Genomic DNA, 22,869 nt, shown 5'->3' with positions numbered 1-22,869 from the left:
AGAACTGGAAGATTAATTTTTTTAAGCTGATATAAAAACATACAGAGTACAATTCTCATATTACTGGTATCACCTTGGAGAGCAGTGCACAGGTTAGTTATATCTAAGGTGGTTGAGTGACTAGTGGCTGAAGTAATTGCCATTGTCTATTAACAAAAGTTATAATGGGCACCCATGATATTTTGAAATAATCTCTTCTTGCAGCACCTCTCACAGCTATTGTGCTGAGTCAACCTTTCTGGTACTGCTAAATTCCAAGCTATCCAGCTGTGTGTTAAAAATTGGGCAGTTTTCCATTGCATCACTATTTCCGTATGTGTCCCTGTCAACAAAAACTTCACCTGTTTTAAACCCATCAACAAGATTGATATTGACAGTAATGCCAGCGCTGGATCAGGTATACTAGGTGACCCACTTTTGCAGACATTCAGACAAAAATCTCATCTGCAAACCTGCAGCATACTCCTGCTCCCACATGTACTACAGGCAACTGCCCATTTACATGGGGGTTATGTTACGAGGCATGACACGTTTAAGTGAAATTGCATATATGAGGGGAAGCATTGAAAATGCCTGCAAACACCCTCCAAACCTCCTTGCTCAAACTCTAACCCTCTGCAGACCTCAAAGGTGCTGTTTTTGTGCCATTTTCATCGTTTCCACACTCTTTTGTGTGAAAACAAAACATTTTTGCCCCATTCTGTACCACTTCTGGGTTTGCTGTGATGCACGCATGTTTGGTCATGTGTGCCTTGAACTTGTGTAAATGGGGAGTTTCCTATGCGTAGCTTCTCAGTTGAAGCGGTTGGTTCACATAATCAGAGGAAACACAGAAGTGTTGTGGGTAGATGGGGAAATGGGAGAAAGTGCCTCCAGTTTCAGGGCCTGGCCATTTCAAAACATTAAGAAGCAGGATATTGATGACATAGAATCTGTTTGTGAAAATGGCAAAAATGGATTGGAGCTCTGGCTCTAAGGAAGTCTCCACTATGTCCAGTTAGTAAAGACAGGTTTGACCAATTTGGGATCTGGGAATCAAAGGTCACATATAAAGGATCTCTCTGAGAAAGCTGGGCGCTGTCTGAAGGAGAAATTAGGCATAAACTGGGTTTGGTAAGACTGATGTGGATCAGTCACACACACACACACACACGGCCCAGTCATTTTCTTGCAAACTGTTGAGGGAAAGAGTTTGTACAACGTTGTCTAATGTTGTACAGAAGTCTTTGCAATAGGGTGATGTGTACAAAACTGGTTGGGAAAATCACAGGGGAGTACCGAAGGCTAAAAATGGTCTGTGGAATTGTCCTTGAGTCTACCACCGATGGCAATGTTGCAGGAGAAGGCTCTTCTCCAGACAATTTCTGCGAAAGTCCAGGAAGTGCTGCTCAACTTTCTCTACTGCCGATATATAATTTATTAATCATGGGGTTTTTTGAGGGGGGGGGGCCTTAGACTTGCATATTTTGTGGTTCAAAGTGCAGTTTATGACTTTCCCTTTCTCTAGCTGATAAGGCAGAGCATAGTTAGCAGGCTGGATTGTGATGAGGTTCCAGGTGCTGGTGATCCAAGTTTCTTTTCCTTTGTTAATAGCCGTTTCTCTGCTGAAGTCTTCAAGATTTGCCCTGCTTATTTTCTATTAGTCAGTTTATAGATCTCATCGTGAAGATCCTGGGATCTTGTCATGGAGCAGCATCTGCTGCTGGATGTTTGTTTACTTATTTACTAATTGTATTATTTACAAAGAGAAAGCTTTTATTGCAAAGAGCTGTGGTTCCAGAAAACAGGAAAATTAGGGCTATTATTTCTAATATGCAAAGTGTACAGCATGTGCTGTTTTATTTTTGCAAAAATGTGGGGAAAGTGTTGTTGCTATGTGGATCAAATTACTGTGACTTTAACACTTCTGTTAAAAACAAACTTGTTTGGGTTGTAAACTAGCAGTATGTTTTACCAATAAATATTCCTCTGCAAGTTGATGCTGAGCTTATGAATGCACTCAGTGGCATATTAGAAAAATTGCATGGCAACCTTAAGTGCATAATGCAGTGTGGATGTGCAATTCAATGAGAGCCTCCACTCCTTGTCGTGTGCAAAACACCATGACAGTATCTCTGCCCACCCTGTACTTCGTGCTGTGGTCCAAAGTCTGGTTCTGCTGAGTGTTATGCCACATCTTGTCAAATTCCTAAATATAGGAGGAAATTACTTCAGATATTGTTCCCTGTAGCAGGTACTAACAAGCTTCTAGTTCAATAGCTTAGCTGGCTAGTGAAGGTTTAAGAACATACTTTTTTGTCCAGGCCTCTCCTGACTCCTAAGGTTCATTTTTTGTAGCTCTGCTGTTTTTATACGTTTACTGATTTTATGACATGTTTCTATTACACTATGCTTGTGGTGTTGTACTTAAGGCACTCCATAGGATGGTTATAATTTGTGTGATTTAAAAGCTTGATTCTAATCTAAACCAATATACATAAAAATAAGTTCTGTCTATTTCAGTGGAGCTTAACTATTCTAATGTACTTAGAATTGCAGCCCTATCATTTTAAAGTTTTAAAATGGTAAGTGTCCTTGTGAGTTATTTTTGAGCAAAAAGTGACCCCCCCCAAATAATTTTATAAATAAAATGAATAATAGTGGTAGGACATTCTCTTTTTCTTTAAATAATTAACTTGATGGCGTTGTCTAGTGAATTGTCTATTTGGACTTGTTTCTCTGTCATCAAATTTAAGTTTTTTTTCCAGTTCTTCTACTTTATCTCTGAGCCATCATTGACTATGGTCAAGTATAATATATTTGTATATGGTCGAGTATCAAAGGAAACTGCAATTTAGGGCCAAAGCAATATATTGTAGATTCATAAGTAGGGCTGGAGTTATTTAGCTCCTTTTTAAAAATGTATTTAAATTTAGTTAGATCATTTAGCATGCCTAATCCTGGATTTTGGACGTGTAAAAATGTTTTTAAACATACTTTAAAATAGAACCTAAATTAAGAGCTGGTGTAGCATAGTAACTGAGCTTGGAATCTGGAAATTTTTTCTTCAGATCTTGGAACTAAGTTGCCTTAGACATATCTCACTCGTCCTAATTCCTTCCACCTGCAACATTGAGGATACAAATACTGGATGATATCCAATGGCGTAGTTTTGTTAGCATAACTTCCCCTCGCTCTCCTCTCCCTGCTCACCCACTGTGATCTCCTTAGATCTGCTCTGGAGGATTGGGGAAAACCCCATAACAGATTTTGGGAGGTTGCAGGGAGAGGAGGGGAATGTGAAATTCCATTGTGTGGCTAGAAGTTACCGTTCCTTGCATTAATGGAACTGCATTGGGTACTACTCCCTGACTTAGCCTTACATGTTGTTTAAGGATTACAGTTAGACAACATGTAAAGTGCTTTGAACACTACAATACCAAATTTGTTAATAATAATTAGCATTTTAAATTAATAGTCCAACAAGCAACAGCAGTGCTAGTGCCAGGAGAATGACTATGCCATGCCACCCCATTGCACTGGCAATGTTTAACATCAAGTTCATACTTGAGCATAACAAACAAAAGTATGCTACCAAGAAAATACGTTCATTCCAGTACACATAGACAATCACCTAACAATGGCTTAAGGAACAATACTTGGGAACTAGCTCGGAGGAGGAGGCAACAGGAGAGTGCAAACTTTCCCTTTAGAACAGACAGCAATTCCATTATTATATGTACATACTTGGGAAACTATAATTTATTTTAACTAACTTTGGTTAGAAGATTGTGCTTTCAGACACTGATTTGTGAACTGACCTTCTCAAGTGAACGAAGAAACTTCCAAGTTTCTTGCACTGATGGGCAGAGGAAGTGAGGGCATAGGATTGCAATATAATGGCTGAGGGTGTCGTGTTTTGCTTTCTTAACCACTCTGGATCGCTTATCCATGAGAGGATACATGAGAGGGCTTCAGCAATATTTGAAATACATTTAATAGATTACTAGCTGCTCAGATTTAAACCCTTTGGTCCATAATGTCTTCCTGAAATGTTGTCTAAATCCATGCTTTCAGATGCTGTTCTAATTCAGTGGTAAGTATGCCCTGTGTTAGATGTTATGTTTTTGGTATAGCAAGTGTTAGGGTTGTTTAAATAAGATATTTTTACTGGGATACTTATGCATATGATAAGCTTATATTCTCCCTTGTCGCTCTCTTTATTCCAGCATCTGAACCCAATCTTAAATTGCGATCCAGGTTAAAGCAGAAGGTTGCAGAAAGGCGGAGTAGCCCATTATTACGAAGAAAAGATGGACCTGTAGTTACAGCTCTTAAAAAGCGCCCATTAGATGTCACAGGTAGGTGCTGACCACGAGCTAATTTAATTTAAATTACAAAATACGTAAATAAGTTGTATAAATATTATGTCTTTTTTATATAATTGCTATAATCACTATGTATTTTGTATTCCTATTCCATTATTCAGTGAGCAATGACTCTCTTTCAGTAAATTTGTTGTATTTTTCTGCCCTTACCCTCCCAGAGTTAGTCCATCTGAGGATTGCGGCTATTCAAATTCTGAGATGTCAGTATATATAGGATATGGGAATGGTGTCTTTTCTTCTAGTAGGCTACAATAATTTTGGTAGTGGTTAAAAAACTGAACTCCAGAGCTGTAATTTCTACTGATGCTTCTAAATTGCCCAGTAACTGAATTATACACCATAAGGGAGCATGTTTTTCTTGATTTTTTGTTAATATATTCTCCTATAATTTTAGAATAAGTGAACACTTATACCAGAAGTGAAAATACTCATTTTTAATGACTTGCAGCTCTATCAGTTATTATAATTAGAGCTGTAGAATCGGATCCAGAGTGTCCATCACACACGTTTGTGGAAGGGACAGAGATTTATTTAGGAAAAGGTGGTTTTCATCCATTGTCCTCTTCCCATGCAGCCCCCATACTGCTTCCCACATTATTTATTTACTAGAAAATAATAAATGCTAGGCAAATTATGTAACCGTAGGTAAAACATTTTTTAGTTGTCACCTCTTGGATGGTATATCTTGACATGCCATTGTTTAATATGAACTCTTTCTGTAGCTTTTCGATATAATGATAATTCTTACCATAAATTGTCAATTAATTTATAGACTTGTATTGTATAATTAATTCTGTACAATCTTGTGTGTATTTGGAATATTTGCAGAGTTATGTTAAAAAAAATCCAGTTAATTTGTTAAGTTTGTTGAGTTTTAGTGGAAATGCTGACAAAATCCTGTTATTTTGTAATATGATTGCATGACAATGGCATTAATAAATGGTTTTCAATGTGTTTTAGACTCTGCGTGCAACAGTGCTCCTGGATCTGGCCCTAGTTCTCCAAATAATAGTTCCAGTAACATAAGCACTGAGAATGGCATTACTGGATCAGTTGCAAATCTTCAGGCAGAGGTAAAATACATTGCTTTGCACATTTGTGTTTCTTTCTACAGTACACCAACTTGCATTATAGATTATGGAGAGCAAAGTACTTTACTTCAGATGTCACAATTTTTTAAGAATAGACTGTAAATAGAAAATGTGAAAAACCTAAGTATGCTTCCATTTTTGTCACAGTGAGTCAATATTTACAGATTTTGCCTGTGAAGGGAAAGTTGTATAATCACCAAAGTTCTGAAAAGTATGTTAAAAAAAAAAAAGATGGAATACAAAAGCTGGTAAAAATGCACTGTTTGCAGTGTTATTTAAACTGTGCATACAGCTTAAACTATGCATACTCATTTTTATTATTGGGTATTTCCATTTTTCAAATATTTGTCACCTTTCCAGATAAATATTCACAGTATGACTTGTTCAATCACCTTACTTCAGGTCATGCTCAACCAGTTATGGGGAACCTTTGGCCCTACAGATATTGCTGAAGTGCAACTGCCATCATCGCTAGGCCACTGGCCACGCTTGCTAGGCCTGATGGCAGTTGTAGTTGAGCAACATCTGGAAGACCAGATGTTCTCCACGCTCCCCAAGCTGAAATGAGTCCAAATTAGATATGGGTTGCATGCCCCTCCCCATTCTCCTGTGCAGCTAAGAGAAACTCTTCAATAGACTTTACTTTGCTTTCTAGTCTTGGCTATTTGCAAACTTGGGCTCATAGTTTATCACTAACTGTTCAGTTTCAAAACAAGCTATCTTTAAGCCCTTGGTCATGAAGCTGACTTGCTTTGAACTAAGGTTCACATGCAACAGAAGAGCCAAAATTAGTGGAAACAAACTAAAGGCACCCAGAGAAGGATCTCAGGATGAACATGGTAAATGGCAAACTAATCTGGAGATGGACACATTCTACAGGTGGTATTTTTAAAATAGTATATGTTGTGTTTATGTATTGCCTTTCTGCCAAGGCACCAAAGGGGCTTTACAGTTTTAAAATACTAAAACAAATGTTATAAGATGTGGAATTTGTATGCATTTCCTGGCCCTGGATGCTAGGTGGAGATAATAGTCTTCTTTATGGACCACCATCCAGGAGAAATACTCTTCAGGTGAGACCCAGTGGTCCCACTGCCTAAGCCAGTCTTATCAGTGGTCAGGGATTATTTTCTACAAAGAAGTCCTTTAGAGATAAAACTCACTATAAGAAACAGAATGATAGGATGATGAGTATCATAATTCATCCGTATCTGAAGAACCACAGGTTATCTGCCCCTTCCATAATCAATAGTATCAAGACCACTGAGGTGTTCAGGATGGTGAGCCAGGTTGCACTTGCCCTGTCACTCTTCCAACATAGATTATCAAGCAGGAGAACCAAAACAGATTGTGTGCCAAAACCAGACCTGAACCCAGATTGAAATGTATCCAGATAAGGATTCTCTTTCAAAAGTGGGCACAACACCCTTGCCCAAGAAGGGGATATTAGAGACCAGGCAATATAATCCTCTTTACCCAGGGATGACACTTCCAGGAGTAGCCTCACAGTCACATCTTGAAAGGCAGCTTGGTCCTGTTCCCTCTTGTAAAGATGCATTCACCACTGCCTGGACTCAACCAGTCAACCTCTTCCTGTCAGCTGTAAGATGTAAATAGTGAGCAATATAAATAGTGGGCTGTGTGCCTCGCAACACCTTTACTACACTGCTATTATATCTAACTCCTCGAAAGATTCCATCAACGGTGTCTCCGAAAATTTTTACACATCTCTTGGAAAGACAGGCAAACTAATATCAGTGTATTGGAAGAAGCAAAGATCACTAGTGTCAAAGCAATGATTCTTCAACATCAACTTCGTTGGACTGGTCATGTTGTACAGATGCCTGATGATCGTCTTCCAAAACAACTACTCTATTCCGAACTTAAAAAGGGAAAGCGTAATGCTGATGGTCAACAAAAGCGGTTTAAAGACTGTGTCTCAAGGCAAATTTTTAAAAATGTAGTATAAACACCAACGATTGGGAAACAGTTGCCTGTGAGTGCTCCAGTTGGAGAAGACACTCAAACTCAGGACAGGACGCAAGGGCTAAGAGGAAGGCACGCTTGGCAAATCCACACCGTGATCAACTCCCGCACGGAATCCAATGTCCCCACTGTGGAAGGATATGTGGATCCAGAATTGGCCTCCACAGTCACTTACAGACTCACTGTTAAGACCATATTCATGGAAGACAATTTTAGTCGGCTACAATTGATCGCCAAAGATTGTTGTTGTTGTTGACATTTATATACCGCCCTTCATCTGAGAATCACGGAGCAGTCAAAACGGATATGCTTTATTTTATCAAAATATTTAGCAGACATGTTGCATCATGTCTATGAGGGTTCTTTCACTTTTCTCTGTGGGTCAAACAGGCCCTGAAGAGCTTGGAAGCAGTCCATTGGGTGGCAGTGGCATCCTTAGGAGAGAATAGTAAAGGTGAGGTCCTCTTCTCTGCCATTACTGCCACTGAGTACTCTTGATAATGGACTTTTACATATGTTTGGTCGAAGTTGTATATAACAAATAGGTATTGTCTGTGAACTACAATATATTAAAAACCATAGCTATGTTTTTACAGAAACTGAAGCTCTATCTTTAAAACATAACATTCCATCAATGTTTTTTTACTAGTATTCTGACACAGAAATTAATGAACATGAAGCAGATCATACACATGAAGTTGCTTTTGGCATCAATTACAGATTGTATTTCAGCTTGCCCAACACATTAAAATTGGTGCTATTAGACTTACATTTCACACAGTACTTCATAAAATTGCAATTACTGTGAAAAGTGTTAAGGTTGTAACACCTGCTGGTTATGCTGGGAGCCAATCATTAAAGCATTTTTCATGAGAAATAGTATTAAGCTGGTCAGAAGAGCACTGAGATGAAAATGGTCTGAAATACACACAAATGTAATTACAAAAGTGTTCAAGAGATGTATTGTTGAATACACGATAGTAAAGTAAAGATGATGACTTGCTACTGGGTGAAATCAACAAATTTGTTTAGAAACTCTTTAGCCATACTCAGTGCTGCAAAGGTTGGCATTTCTCCCCCTATAATTATCTTTTTACAGTGCACTGAGAGCAGGCTTATACATATCTGCTTGTTTGAAATGTATGATTAGTAATCAAATGTCACAAATTTATTTCATATTCTCCATTAATCAAGCGCACATCTTTTTAGTGATGGTTCAAGGCCAGTGGAATTCTATGATTTTAAAATTAAATCCAATAGATTTAGTTTAGTAATATAACCTAGCATTATAATATAATAATATGAATAAAAATCAAGGCTGGCTTCAGTGAATGATATGGATCTTCACCCCTTTTCCTACCCCAGCACTTGAGTACTTCTAAATGCACCAGGGTTTTCTTCCTCAGCTTCCTTGATACCTGACAAGCTGCTGTCAATGGCTTACCTTTAGGTAAACTTGTTGCAGTGTGGTAACAAAGATTGCCTCCACAAAGAGGGAGCAGAAAAGCCTCTTGGTGCACACAGAGGCAACCTTTTGCTAACTTCAGATTCAAATTAGTAGGTGATTAATATTAAAATTCCTTCTAATATTTTTTTTACAACGTATTTGTGTAAATCTATTAATTTGTAATCAACAACTGTCCCCCCCCTAAAGTTTAGTAGCTGCTATTGCAAACAGTGGATAGTTATATGGAAACAAGCTAATGTCACATGTCTATGTGTTGTTGTGTTCCTAAGTATTTGGGATAAAAATCACTGACTTGAGTGATAAGTATATTGGTGCAACCTGCAAGGTATGGCATATACAGTACAGTTGTACCTTGGAAGTCAAACAGCTTAGTTCTCAAACGTTTTGGCTCCCGAATGCCGTAAACCTGGAAGTGACTGTTCTGGTTTGTGCACTGTTTTTGGAAGCCAAACGTCTGACGGGGCTTCCACGACTTCCGAATGGCTGCAAGAGCTTCCTGCAGCCAATCAGAAGCCATGCTTTGGTTTCTGGATTCTGTTCGACTTCCAAGGTACGACTGTAGTTGATTTTGCCTACAATTAGATAAACTGGACATTCATTCAGTGTCATGCAGCAATTTTGTCTTAAAATGTATATTTAGCCTTATGATTCTAATCCTATTCCCTCTAGGTGCATTGGGCTTTGAGGAAGATTCAGTACAGTTTGATCACCAGTAATTCCAATTCCAATTCAGTTGCCCTTGTATTTCATGTTATGTTCCTTTACAGACTGATAATGATGATAGATGAAGTGTGTGGTTCTTGTGTTGTCCTTTCTTCTGAGGCAACCATTTCCCCCCCTTTTCAGACCAACCTGGCTCATAGACTTGTGAATCGTGAAGGCTCAGTAACGCAGCTTCCTTTGTACACATCTCCCTCCTTGCCAAATATAACGTTAGGACTACCTGCAACTGCCCCATCCAGTGTAAGTGATGTTTAATGCAAAGTTTTTTTGGGGGGGTTGTTTGTTACATTAACTGTTCATAAGCTCAATGTATTACCAGTTATATGCTTGCAGGGGGGATCAGGACAGCAGGACGCTGAAAGACTTGCTATTCCACCCTTACAACAACGAATCTCCTTGTTTCCTGGCACCCACCTCACTCCTTATTTGAGCAGTTCTGCAGTGGAAAGGGATGGGGGAACTGCACACAACCCTCTTCTTCAACACATGGTCTTACTGGAACAACCAACTGCACAAAACCCCTTAGTCCCAGGTGAGCACAACCAGAGTTTTACTGAAAAAGCATGAGTGCGTTCCTCAGAGTCCGTGCCAAAAGCCAAAGGCTAGCTGCAGATATACACATCTCAACTTAATAAACTGAGATATGTACAAACCTTGTGCCAGTGTGCGCTGACCTCTCACTGCCCCTTTCTTTTCTCACTGTGCTGTGATTGAAGTTTTCCTGGGTTAATTAATCATAGTTTCCCATTGCATCTAAATTTGGGGCCTATGATTACAGAATCTGAAACCACAGTTTGGAGTTGGTCTTTCTGATCCTGATTTATCCAATCACGACCACAGTTCCTTGATTTGGATGCAGTGAGAAAATCTATAGTTAGCACATTCATGAAGACTTCAGTTACAGCATGTCAGGAAAGAAGGAGACAAGGGCTTGTACAAGGATGGAGTGCCCATTTTTTGTCTCTCAGCATATTATCTCAGACCAAAGTGTGATAAGTTAAGAGAATACAGATAATGACTACACAAAGGAAATAATTTGTGTCCATGGTGGATGTGGAAAGGAGAGATTAGGGTGAACACAAACTGGCTTGAAAGAGGAGCATAATAAAAAGTGCCCGGAGTTCCCCCTGCCAAGGGTTGATGGGATCCTGCTGCTGATGGGCTGTGCAAGTGGTGAAGTGAGCACTGACTGCAGTGATAGCTGTGTTAAGGCGCACCAGACAACATCAGCCAGGAACCCAGGCTAAGAACTGTTTTGTGGACATCTATTTGGGAAGGGACAGAAACCGGGGTAGGGAGGGAGGGGAGAACAGAATTTTAAAACTTTTATGACTTTTGTGTTTGGCTATTATGACCTACATTCAATATAAAAAGGGGGAAATTCGTGGAAGGGAATTTGGGTTGACCTTAGAAAAGGACTTAATATTTATAAGAAAATTGGACAAGTAAAATTTGGCCAAGTAATAAGAATTAATTTTAAAAATAACAATAATATGTTAAAGAAGAGAGATAAGAACCTGCTGAGCTAATTATTGGATTTGGGATGTATGAAGGGGGGGTGGGGGGAAGTCAGGGAGTGGGGTTAAGAAAGTAAGGTTATGAAATTATACATGTTTTGTTTTTGTTTTCATCTGTGTGTGTTTTTAAAATGTGAAAACCCAATAAAAATTACTTTTTAAAAAAAAGACAAAAAAAAGGACAACATCAGCGAGCAAGTGCCATTTTAATTTCTTCCAGTGCCCCAGATGCAGCATCACTCTGAAGTGACACTGTGTCCAGGAGGGTTGGGGAGGAGTTAAAATGATAACTTACTGTATTGGTATGGTGCTTCTCTCAGTACTTTGAAGCATTGGAAATACTGAAGGACTCAACTTGGCTCAGTGAAGGTAGACTACCTGCATCGGAGCAGGTTGACCCCATTCTGTATATCTACATCTATTTCTGTATCCATATCCTGCCTGTTGCTAAGAGGAATATCACGGAGGAGCAGTCAGCAAGCAAACCACTATTTTACTGCCATCACCCATGCCACTGGTGTAATGTTGCACCAGAGTGTGCTATATCAGGAACAGATCAAAATGAAAGCTTACTGTAGGTGTGCAGTGCTCCTTTCAGTCGCCAGCCAGCCAGGTGCCCAGGCCTTGGGGCTCCGGCATTTGCTTGAGAATGCCACATGCTGACAATGGACCATTTTGCTGTTGGTCAATTGCACTGAGTTACGTTGAGTCCTAGTGCTGTAAAGGATGGCAAGAACTTCCTCTCTCCCCACTATCTGCATACAGTCAAACATCATTCTGCATCCTCCTCCGCCCACTTTGGCGATCGTCCGCGGCAAACCCAGAAGTACCGGAATGGGTTACTTCTGGGTTCGCCACTTGTGCATGCTCAGAAGTGCTAAATTGCGCCACATGCTTGTGCAGATGCGGCGCTTCGACGTGCGTCATTTTTGGCTTGCGGACAGGCCTCCGAAATGGATCCCGTCTGCAAAATGAGGTTTGACTGTACTGTTTTATCAATTGGCCATTTTTCATGTTCTCCCCACACTAATGAAAAATGTTGAGCTTCCTGCTCTGGAATTCAGTGCCCATTCTGTACAGTACACAAATAGTAAACTGTGTGAATAGAAGCCGGACACATTGGGGTGTCTGCAGGTTGGAAATATGCTGATTAACAACACTTGTGATGTAGTGTGACAGGACTTGTCTTTAGGGGAAAAAGGTCTCCAGGACAGCTCTCACTTATTCCTCATATTGCTGTCTAGCTAATCTTGACTCTGAGTCAACATCAAACTGTGTCTCATTGTTTATCTTCATCTCTGTTGTTTTAAAAACCTTTCAGCAGCATGACATAACACGGTGGCTGGCTTAATAGCACACGTTCTTACCGTGTGAGTTACTCAAAAGCTATTTTCTCCCTTCCTCTTTTCTTTCTTCTTCTCCACTGTTTTCCTCCATATTATCTTCAGACTGGTATCTTTCAGGGCTTGGGGCACTGCCCCTCCATGCGCAGTCCCTGGTGGGCACAGATCGACTCTCTCCCTCCATACACAAACTGCGGCAACACCGCCCTTTGGGGCGCACACAGTCTGCTCCTCTTCCCCAGAATGCACAGGCCCTCCAGCAATTAGTGATCCAGCAACAACATCAGCAGTTCCTGGAAAAACACAAACAGCAATTTCAGCAGCAGCAGCTGCACATTAACAAGGTAGGTATGCTGGTTGCTGGCTCTTACTCATGCAATTTTAATGCCCCCGTTTTGAAATGTTTTTTTGCTCTAATATGTACTGCTTATAATTATGTAATGTCAATTTGTCTTCATCCTTGGGATTGCTTACTGTTAGGATCAACGTAGAAAACACAGGGGAAAATTAGACATTAGAAATGTGTACAAAATTGGCTTCCTAAAACTAAGTAGTTGGAAATAAAAAGGATTCTATTGAAAGTCACTTATTTGAGTGAAGTGTGTATGTTTCCTTAATTCATTCACCAGAATACCATTCTGCGTGAAAGGAATTGTTCTGAATACTGAATTAGCACCTGGGAGCCTTGAATTCTATTCACAGCTGAAAGCCTGACAGACTCCTCCTTCTTAAGGCCACTTGCTGCTCACTTTCTTTCCCTCTCCTCCTAAAAGGATTCTGTATATTGACTATTAATATTTATGAGGTATGTGAAGGCTGAAAGAATTATGTAAGTGTTTAATGTCTAAAATTCCAAGAACCTTTTGAGAGAGTAAGCTGATAAGCTTATTTCCAAATGGACATATAATTCATGAACATCCTGATTTTAGGTGTGTGTTTATTCCCCATCCCACCTCTCTCTCCATGCCTTACTATAGGCATCTTACAGTTGGAGTGAAATCAGTAACCAGATTGGCTTTCAAACCATTGTGGTTTCATTTATGGTAGATAGATTATTGCTGTTCTTTGATTAAAACCACCACAAGAATGAGTTATATTGGCCTAAAGCTTTGGCTGCTCGTGTAAATTTTTTCCCAGTGAGAAAAGGAGAGACAATTGGGGGGGGGGTGTAAAGCACTTTGTTTATAGAACAGAGCAAGACAAGATGATTACACAAGCCACTGACGTCATTTTTGTACTTCTGGAAATATGCCACTGCTATGCATGTGCCAGACCTGGACTTCATTCAAATTAGCATACTGATGTAGTTTAGAGCTATTATTTCCATGGAGATTTCATTTGCTGTTCTACAAACATACTTTGTGAAGCAAAGCTTAAAATTAGGGTTATTAGAAGACATGGGTGATGCAATCTCTTTGAAAGTAAATATACTGCAGTTCATTTGTGTCAGTTTTAAAGATCCTATTGCTAGTATTGCAACAAAATATGTGTTAAAAGATTTCATTTATTCAAGCTTGAATGCAGACTTTCCTGGAATCAGATTTATTATTTCTAGGCAGACTATCTTTTCCCCCCTCTCAGTAGCTTAAAACCTGGATTTAGACTGTTGATTATCTCAATTTCAGGCTTCAACGGACAGTTCCCAGTGTTTCAATCTCATACAATAGCAGAAATCTCTCAGTCTGCTAGTTTTGTCTTATAGCAGAGAACCTTAACACTGTACCATCATAGCTGTGTGCTGTTGCTTGCTGTGTGGGTTAGGTCCTGTCCCATAATTATGTTGAAAATAACTAAGAACCCATTGAAAACAAATGTTCAAAGGGAAGAGTAGAAATGCATATGAAGCTGACCAAGGTCCTTTGGCGATGGAATTCAGGCATCTCATTATCTGTGATACTATGGCCAGAGGAGAAAGCTGCTGGCCTGCTTTCTCTTACGCTTTAATGTCACAGTTGAACTGACCAAAGGGTAGCATTGAAGTTACTGGGTCAGTAGGATCGGGTGACACACGAGCCAAAAATGTTACACCTGGCACCAGTTCCCTTAAATCTTCTGTCTCTGGCCTGGCTCCTTGGTGTGAACAAATGGTCACTAACTGCCCTCCCCTGCTTAATAATCTGGCTGCCCTGCCACGTGACTGTTTGTAGGTCCACCGCTCTAACCACTACACCACACTGGCTCTCAAAAACTCAGGCTTGTGCTTCGTTTCAGTGGGTGAGTGATTTTTGGTATCTCTCCCCCCCCCCCAACAATCAAGTGGCCAGTCGCTGCTTAAAAACTCGCAGAAACCACCTATCAGCTCCCCGATTGCCACCAGCGGCCACCAATCACGTTCCCGCTTGCTGCGACAAGGGCAGCTGTCTATTGGCTGTCGCATCGGCAAGCAGGAGGGCTAATGGCGGTGATCAGGCAGCTGCAACACAAGTGGTTGTGTGCTGCGTTCTGGCGGGTGAGCGATTTTCAGGATTCCCCCCCCCCCCCAACGATCAAGCGGCCAATGCTAAAAATCGCTCACCTACTGAAACGAAGTGCAAGCCTGAGTTTTTAAGCGGCGATTGGCTGCTTGATTGTTTGGGGGGGCGGAGATGCCAAAAATAGCTCACCTGTCGGAACGAAGTGCAAGCCCAAGATTGTAAGTGGCAATTGTAAGCGACACGAGTGGTTGTGTGCTGCGTTCTGGCTGGTGAGCGATTTTCGGCATTCCCCCCAAATAATCCTCTCCCAAAGCTCAAGCCCCCTATTTTCTAAATTTTGAGGCCCCCAAAATAGACGAAAAAATACGGTAGTTTTTAAAATATATAGTTTCCTTTTCGGTGCCCACACTTTCTGCCAAATAAGTTGTTTAGGATACACAGTGGTTTGGATGCAAAGTGTCCAACAGAGTGGAAAAGTAGGAGAGATCTGCAACTCACCCAGGGAGCCTGTTTGGGCCATGGCAAGATCTGTGTCCATGTGCTAAATCTGATTGTATGGCGTAGAGCTGGGCACCAGATGTGACCTAATCACAAATCAAATCAAGCCAGCTTGGTTTGACCCTGGATTTGTCAGTCCTGGGTCTGATCAGCTACACCTGGAGCAATGCAGCAATTATCAGAGGGAAGGGGGAGTCTGGTGGCAAGTAGGGGAGGGGGGAGAAGACATGCTAAGAGCACGTCTGTGTCTCTTTCTCAGTGTCACCTGAACACAGGAGGCGTTTACACCCTAATTAAAGGCTATGAAATCATTTGAGGGCCTGAGTGGTTAAATGAAACAATTGTGAAAATGAGCAAGCTATCGTGTTATTCCTTTGCTTAAAATATATCACATACATATGGTTTAGGAATTTAGAGTTTGTTATAAGAAGTAAACAGGTTATAAATGGCAGGAAAACTTACTTTTCTCCCATACTTTACAATTGCAAATGGTTTCTTTGCTTAGACTTTGCTTTGACTCTTGAGGTCACACTTTCAGTGGTAAAATTTGAGCAATGTTTTCAGATTATGCCAAAATCAAATGAGTCTTCCCGCCAGCATGAAAGCCATCCTGAAGAGACTGAAGAAGAACTGCGAGAACACCAGGCATTTTTAGAAGACCCATATATTGAGCGGATACCAAACCAGAAGGAAGTCCAAGGGTTGGCCAGTATGGTCCAGGTGAAGCAAGAGCCTGTTGAGAGCGATGAAGATGGAGAGTTGCCACAAGAACTAGAACCAGGGCAGAGGCAAGCTGAGCAGGAGTTGCTATTCAGACAGGTAAGACATAGTGCAATAAATGGCAGCATGCTAATATTACTTGATGAAAATATTCTGGAGGTTTGTATGTTTGTTTGCTGTTCTGAATGGAGATAAACCACATAAAAGACATTTAATAATTGAAACAAAGGTGATTTTGTATAGACGTTTTAAAAAGAGGCAGAAGCACTGCTTGTGCTATTGACTTCATCTGGTTTCATCTGAGAAATGTAGGAAAAGAAAGTGACGGACATATTTTCTTTCTCCTTCCTCTGTATTTGCATCATATACAGGCACTCATATTTAATATTTACCGTATTCAGGAAGTGTGACCCCTCATGACTGAATCATTTTTATGAAAAGGTAAAGGATGTGCATGGGCTGTCAACCTGTAGTTCATGCCCATTGAGACAAATCTGTGCCCTAATATGAATCATTATTGCGTATAATTGAGTTTATAGTGACTGAACGGCTCTGAATCTTCTCAGTGTTAGAAGCGGTGTCACAGGAAAGAACTCTGCCTTACACTGAAATGCAAGTTTATTTCGCAGAGTGATCATTCACCTTTCCATACACAGGATGATTCTTAAGCCCAATAAAAAGCTTGGGACTCATTTTAATTTCTCAGACCTTACGCTTTTTACTTTTTCTCTTTCTTGCTATCTGTTGAGATCTGTTCTTCTCTGTCACATCTCTTTCCCATACTCCTTATTTTGCCATTTTTCTCCAGTTGCTGTACTTTGTCCTTCTCTTTCTTCACTCAAAAAATGAGAGGGATTTGCTGCTTGTGTCCCACCAGTCTTGGACTATTTATCTTTATTATTATCTTAGATTTTTTTTCCTGCTGCTTCTTCCTCTTTCTTCTCCTCTTTAGAAAGGTTGGTGATAAGGTAATTAATTCAACTGCCATTTAAAAACAAGACCGCATCCATAAACAAAATGTTAACAGGATATATGAGTGGTACCCATTTGTCTGAATACTCTTTTTAAGGGAACACTGGTAAAAGGCTTAACATGTGAAGTGGTGCAGCAATAAAACTGCTAGCACATTTGCAAAGCTAAGCAGGATCTGGTATGGTTTCAAATTGGATGGTGGCCCACATGTTGCGATTCCTTCATTGGACGAGATCAGCCTTTCTCAACCGTGGGTCCCCAGATGTTGTTGAACTACAAGTCCCATCATCCCTGACCATTGGCCCTGCTAGCTAGGAATGATGGAAGTTGCAGGCCCAAAACACCTGGGGACCCAAGGTTGAGAAAGGCTGGACTAGATGGGTTCCTTCCAATTCTACAATTCTGATTCTCTGTAGCTGCACCAGTGATTTTATTAATTGTGTCATTTTAATTTGTGTTTGCAATAACAATTCATCCTCCCTAACAGCAAGCACTTCTACTGGAACAGCAACGGATTCTTCAGCTGAGGAACTACCAGGCGTCAGTGGAAGCTGCTGGCATCCCAGTGTCTTTTGGAGGACATAGGCCACTTTCTCGTGCCCAGTCTTCACCTGCCTCTGCCAACTTCCCCATGTCTGTACAGGAACCACCCTGCAAGCCACAATTCACAACAGGTAATGGACAGAACTATTCTCACAGTATTAAATTTCACTGTAAGTTCAGTTTTCATTTAGCTTTCTAAATGTATTTGCCAGCAGTTGTGTAGGTCAAGATTTCCTTCATTGAGGCAAAGTTGCCATAAGCAGTTTAGTATCCTCCTTTGCACAGAAACACCCCCCCCCAAAAAAAAAAAACCCCAGCATTATTTTGGTATGGTGCAGAATTTCCTGATAAGAACCAGGTGATAAGGAGGAGGAGAGTCGAAGGCAGTAGAATGAAAACCCCCCAACAAGTTGTCTCTGGAAGTCCTATTTCACCCCTGTGTCTTTTGAGCCAGTCAGCAAAATTATAACAAATCATCATATTTGAAACCTTTTTGGTAGAAAGCATCAAAACCCGTGGGAGCTGTGGTTCTTATAAAACTACATTCAGCATGACCACTGCTCATCCTTTGGTTAAAACAAACTTTTAAAAGCTGCTCTTATTGGAAAACTGTTTAGTGGCATAGCCCTCCTTCACCCCCACCCCGACTTGAAAACCTTTTGAATTTTGCAAATGTTTTGGCCAAATACTAAGAAAAAACCAAACGAAAAACCTTGAGACCTTTTGCAAGCATCCTCTACAAATATTTTCAAAATGTGGAGGGTGTATGCAGCCCCCACATCCCCTGCCTGTTCCCCCATCAGTTCTCTCTTCCCCCACCACCTTTGTGAAGAGGGATGAGTAACCAGTAATGGGAGGGCTCACTTGGCCAACAGAATCCAGAATTAAAAATAATATATTTTGAATATTCTCAGGAACACTGTTTCCTTCCAGCATGGTGAGATTTGTATTTTTCTGTGGTCAGAAGTAAGAAAAGAAAATATGTGGATGGGTGGGCAGCGGGGAGAGTGGTTTGGAGGCTTCTGGTAGGGTTAGGGCTGGGGTCCTTCTGGCACCAAGACACAGACACAACCTTGCTATATCTTCACACGATGGTAATGATGATGAAGTGATTATTTATATGCTGCCCATCTGGCTGGGTTACCCCAGTCACTCTGGATAGTTTCCAACAAAGTATTAAAATACAAAAAACCTCAAACATAAAAACCTCCCTGTACTGCCTTCAGATGTCTTCTGTAAGTCTGATAGATATTTATTTCTTGGACATCTGATGGGATGGCGTTCATGGGGTGAGCATGACTACCAAGAGGGCCCTCTGAATGGTTCCCTGTAATCTCCCTTCTCTCAATGCCCCCCCCGTTGGATTTAATTAGAACTGTTGTCTCCCCTCACTGGATGCAAGTAGAAAAGAGAAGAAAATTCAACACTAGCACTAGAATATGCCAAAAATACGCCCATCTTTTTTCTGTTGCCCAGGTTATTTTTTGTGTTTTTGGTAAAAGGTAAAGGGACCCCTGACCATTAGGTCCAGTCATGGCCGACTCTGGGGTTGCGGCGCTCATCTGGCTTTATTGGCCGAGGGAGCCGGTGTACAGCTTCCGGGTGATGTGGCAGCATGACTGAGTTGCTTCTGGTGAACCAGAGCAGCGCACGGAAACGCCGTTTACCTTCCCGCCAGAGCGGTACCTATTTATCTACTTGCACTTGACGTGCTTTCGAACTGCTAGGTTGGCAGGAGCAGGGACTGACCAATGGGAGTTCACCCCGCCGCGGGGATTTGAACTGCCAGCCTTCTGATCAGCAACTCCTAGGCTCCTGTGATTTAACCCACAGCGCCACCCGCATCCCATGTTTTTGGTAAAGCTGTGTCCAAAAATCAATTCAAAATACTCTACTTCAAAGAATACATTCTACGCACATATAATAATAGTGCATTTAATAATGTAGTTCTGTACGCAACTACTCAGAAGTGTTTATATCCCAGGTAAATAAGTACAGGATTGCAGCCTGAGTTACTTTGTATCCTCTAATGCAGGCCTTGTGTATGATACTCTGATGTTGAAACACCAGTGCACTTGCGGCAACACAAACAGTCATCCAGAACATGCAGGGAGAATTCAGAGCATTTGGTCCCGGCTTCAGGAGACAGGTCTTCGTAGCAAGTGTGAGGTAATGGATGGCCTAATAGAATTGGGGAAAGGCAAACAGACTGCCCATATATATAATTTATATATGCAGCATGCTGATAGAACCTTCCTGTCTGATGTGCTAGTGTTGTGGAGTGCTGTTGTTGTTTTTACACGGTCATGCCTTCAAAAATAGAGCTGTGGTCAAAGGTTACCGTACCCTCTACCACACAGGGATTCTACAACTTCATTTTGTTGCATGTGTACACCAACCTGATAGTACACAAGATCAAACTGTTGTTAAATACAAATATGTTGGGTATTAAGACCCACTCCGATCCTCTCATATTAGCTGGTATCAAAAGGCTACATATTGTTTTTCCTGTGTGCACTAGATGAGTAATAGTCAAGCAATATTTTATTTGATGTGTCTTACTTAGTTATTTCAAGCTTTACCACATTATTTCAACACAGTGAGTCCTGCTGAGACAGTTTAATTGCTCATGAATTGTTTTTGTTATTTTCAGTAGCCAGAATAACAAAAACCTGTTTTCATAAAACATCCTAAATTTCTTGGCTTAGTTTGAGAAGAAGAAATTCAAAAATTTAAGAATAAAAATGTGCAAACGAAACATAAGCTTAGAAAATAAACCTATGTTTAACTTCAGTTATATTTCCCCCTATTTGCTGCTTTTTTAGAGTAAATGTAATTCATTGTTTTCTTTTCTTTTGCAGTGTATCCGTGGAAGAAAAGCTACACTAGAAGAACTACAGACTGTTCATTCAGAAGCCCACACACTGCTTTATGGTACCAACCCTCTGAATAGGCAGAAATTGGACAGCAAGAAACTGTTAGGTACAGCAGGGCTTTTAGTCTTCTCTACATCTTTGAGCATCAATCTATACATCCTGACTCTAGTAATCTCAGCATATAGAGATATGCAAGGGACATGATGATGGTCTACTCCTTTTTATCTGGTTTTCAATCCAAAGTTCTGTGATCTTCATTTGCATTCAAGTCTATATAAGCTGTTGTAGGAGAATGCTTTTTTCCAGGGACCTTTCTCACAGATATACACTTGGCTAGTAAGTTAGCCCATTTACACTTCAACCTGTGAGGTATTTGAATTAGTTGTTGTTTAGTCGTTTAGTCATGTCCGACTCTTCATGACCCCATGAACCAAAGCACGCCAGGCACTTCTGTCTTCCACTGCCTCCCGCAGTTTGGTCAAACTCATGCTGGTAGCTTCGATAACACTGTCCAACCATCTTGTCCTCTGTCGTCCCCTTCTCCTTGGGCCCTCCATCTTTCCCAACATCAGGGTCTTTTCCAGGGAGTCTTCTCTTCTCATAAGGTGGCCAAAGTCTTGGAGCCTCAGCTTCACGATCTGTCCTTCCAGTGGCCATGATCCTAGTTTTTTTGATGTTGAGCTTCAGACCATATTTTGCACTCTCTTTTTTTTCATTTGAATTAGCACCCCGGGCCAAAAAATAGCACACTGTGATTTTTTAAAATAGCAACGTAGTGCATTTGTTAACAATAGATTGACATTTCAGCAATTATTTAGGAACAGGAAGTGATTTTTTTCTGGTGTGATCATAATGGATTTGGAAAAATGGTATAAGGTTTTCTGAACAAGTTGAAAGTAAGCACACAACTGCTGCTGCTACAGCTGGGGAAAGGTACACATTAGCGGAGTGGCAAATGATAGAATAATTGACCATTCTCATTTAAATACCACAATTTTTAACATCTAGCCAATTTTAAGAACAAAGAAATCAGGCCATATCCTCATGGAGATTATTATCTTGGAAATCAGGAAATGTGTGATAATATACTTCATTCTTCTTCATAGGAATTCCTGCATTAGTCCCGCCCCCCCATAAAATAGATGTTTCCTATATATGTGCCCTGACATTTTTCCTACATATATTTCCCAATATGCATTGGTTTGCAATTTGCTGATTAGAGGCTGATAGAGAACCAATTCTGATGCCACTAGTGGTGTGCTTTTCATTGAAAACTGCATGTTTGGTGCATTTGCACATCAAGGTAAGTCATGATTTATGGTTTACCATGAATCCACAGATTGTTTCCACTTTGCTCCCCTCCATTAGTGAGCAGGAGCCATAAACCACAATGCTTGGCTTATTGTTGCAGTGAACCCAGGGATTGGGTTTGTTTCACTCCAAAGAAACCACAATGTAAAGTCAAATGTTGTCCTTGGCTTTGTCGATCATGATTTATTTAAGAAAAGACAAACCATGATTTTCAGTTCAGATATAACAAGCTGAGGATTATGGTTGGTTGCTCATGCTTGCTCGTGTGGAGGAGTAAATTAGGCATGTTCTGTGTTTGTGGTACATTTGGTGTGTTTGCAATAAACCATTAACCATGGCTTACCATTATATTCAGTTGGAGCCAAAATGATCTGACTATCACATTGGATTTTTGTTTCTGTTAAATTGCTGGTAACATTTTAATACCCTCAGACAGAATGATACTGATACGATTTTCTTTTTCTGAAGTGTCTTCAGAGAATATGGATGTTCTTGAAATTGCTTTGGAGCCCTGTTCAGAATCGTATATACTTTGAGATGTGCATGTTTTTTAAAAAAACAGATTGAAAATGCATTAAGATGTATATAAATCAGATAAAGGTTTTGTAACCTTTGCAGGGCACTATAATGCCCTTTAAATAAATACTGCAACATCTACAAGTCACTAGGATGACACAGAAGGTATTGGAAGTTAGTTTAGGAGAATCTATTCTAGACTGAAGGTTTATGGAAAACAAACGTCAACAGGTGTAAGAAAGAGGCAAATGAAGGTAGATGTATACATGCAACACTTAATATTCTGTGAATGGGTAGGTTTTTCCTGCATCTGACATCAGGTGCATGTTCATAAAATGCTTAGTTTAAAAGCCTGAGAATTGTGCAGTTTCAACAGTTTTTTGCTCTCCTCTTAACTCCCCCAGGCTCTTTAACATCAATGTTTGTCAGGCTCCCTTGTGGTGGCGTTGGGGTAAGTACTTCCTCCCCCATGAAAATAATGTGTGTATCTCGTAGGTTAGAGTTCCATTGTGTATAGCTAAAAT

The 22,869-nt window shown here is 40.4% G+C and overlaps 1 protein-coding gene across 4 annotated transcripts in view; it reads left to right on the top strand.

Moving 5' to 3' along the window:
- HDAC4 (histone deacetylase 4) overlaps positions 1-22,869 on the top strand; it is a 93,394-nt gene that overhangs the window by 35,710 nt on the left and 34,815 nt on the right. For 3 of the 4 annotated variants that reach the window (XM_079976826.1, XM_079976828.1, XM_079976829.1), the window contains exons 7-16: positions 4,209-4,340; positions 5,328-5,440; positions 9,759-9,875; positions 9,969-10,167; positions 12,601-12,839; positions 15,972-16,226; positions 17,587-17,773; positions 19,678-19,811; positions 20,504-20,624; positions 22,750-22,796. In XM_079976826.1, the coding sequence (XP_079832952.1) occupies positions 4,209-4,340; positions 5,328-5,440; positions 9,759-9,875; positions 9,969-10,167; positions 12,601-12,839; positions 15,972-16,226; positions 17,587-17,773; positions 19,678-19,811; positions 20,504-20,624; positions 22,750-22,796 (1,544 nt within the window). The remainder of the gene's footprint in view (positions 1-4,208; positions 4,341-5,327; positions 5,441-9,758; positions 9,876-9,968; positions 10,168-12,600; positions 12,840-15,971; positions 16,227-17,586; positions 17,774-19,677; positions 19,812-20,503; positions 20,625-22,749; positions 22,797-22,869) is intronic. The other variant, XM_079976827.1, reaches the window with a different exon arrangement.

This window comes from Podarcis cretensis (assembly GCF_951804945.1).
Source record: "Podarcis cretensis genome assembly, chromosome: 1".
Lineage (NCBI taxonomy): Eukaryota > Metazoa > Chordata > Lepidosauria > Squamata > Lacertidae > Podarcis > Podarcis cretensis.
This window is presented reverse-complemented; position numbering and strand designations above follow the sequence as displayed.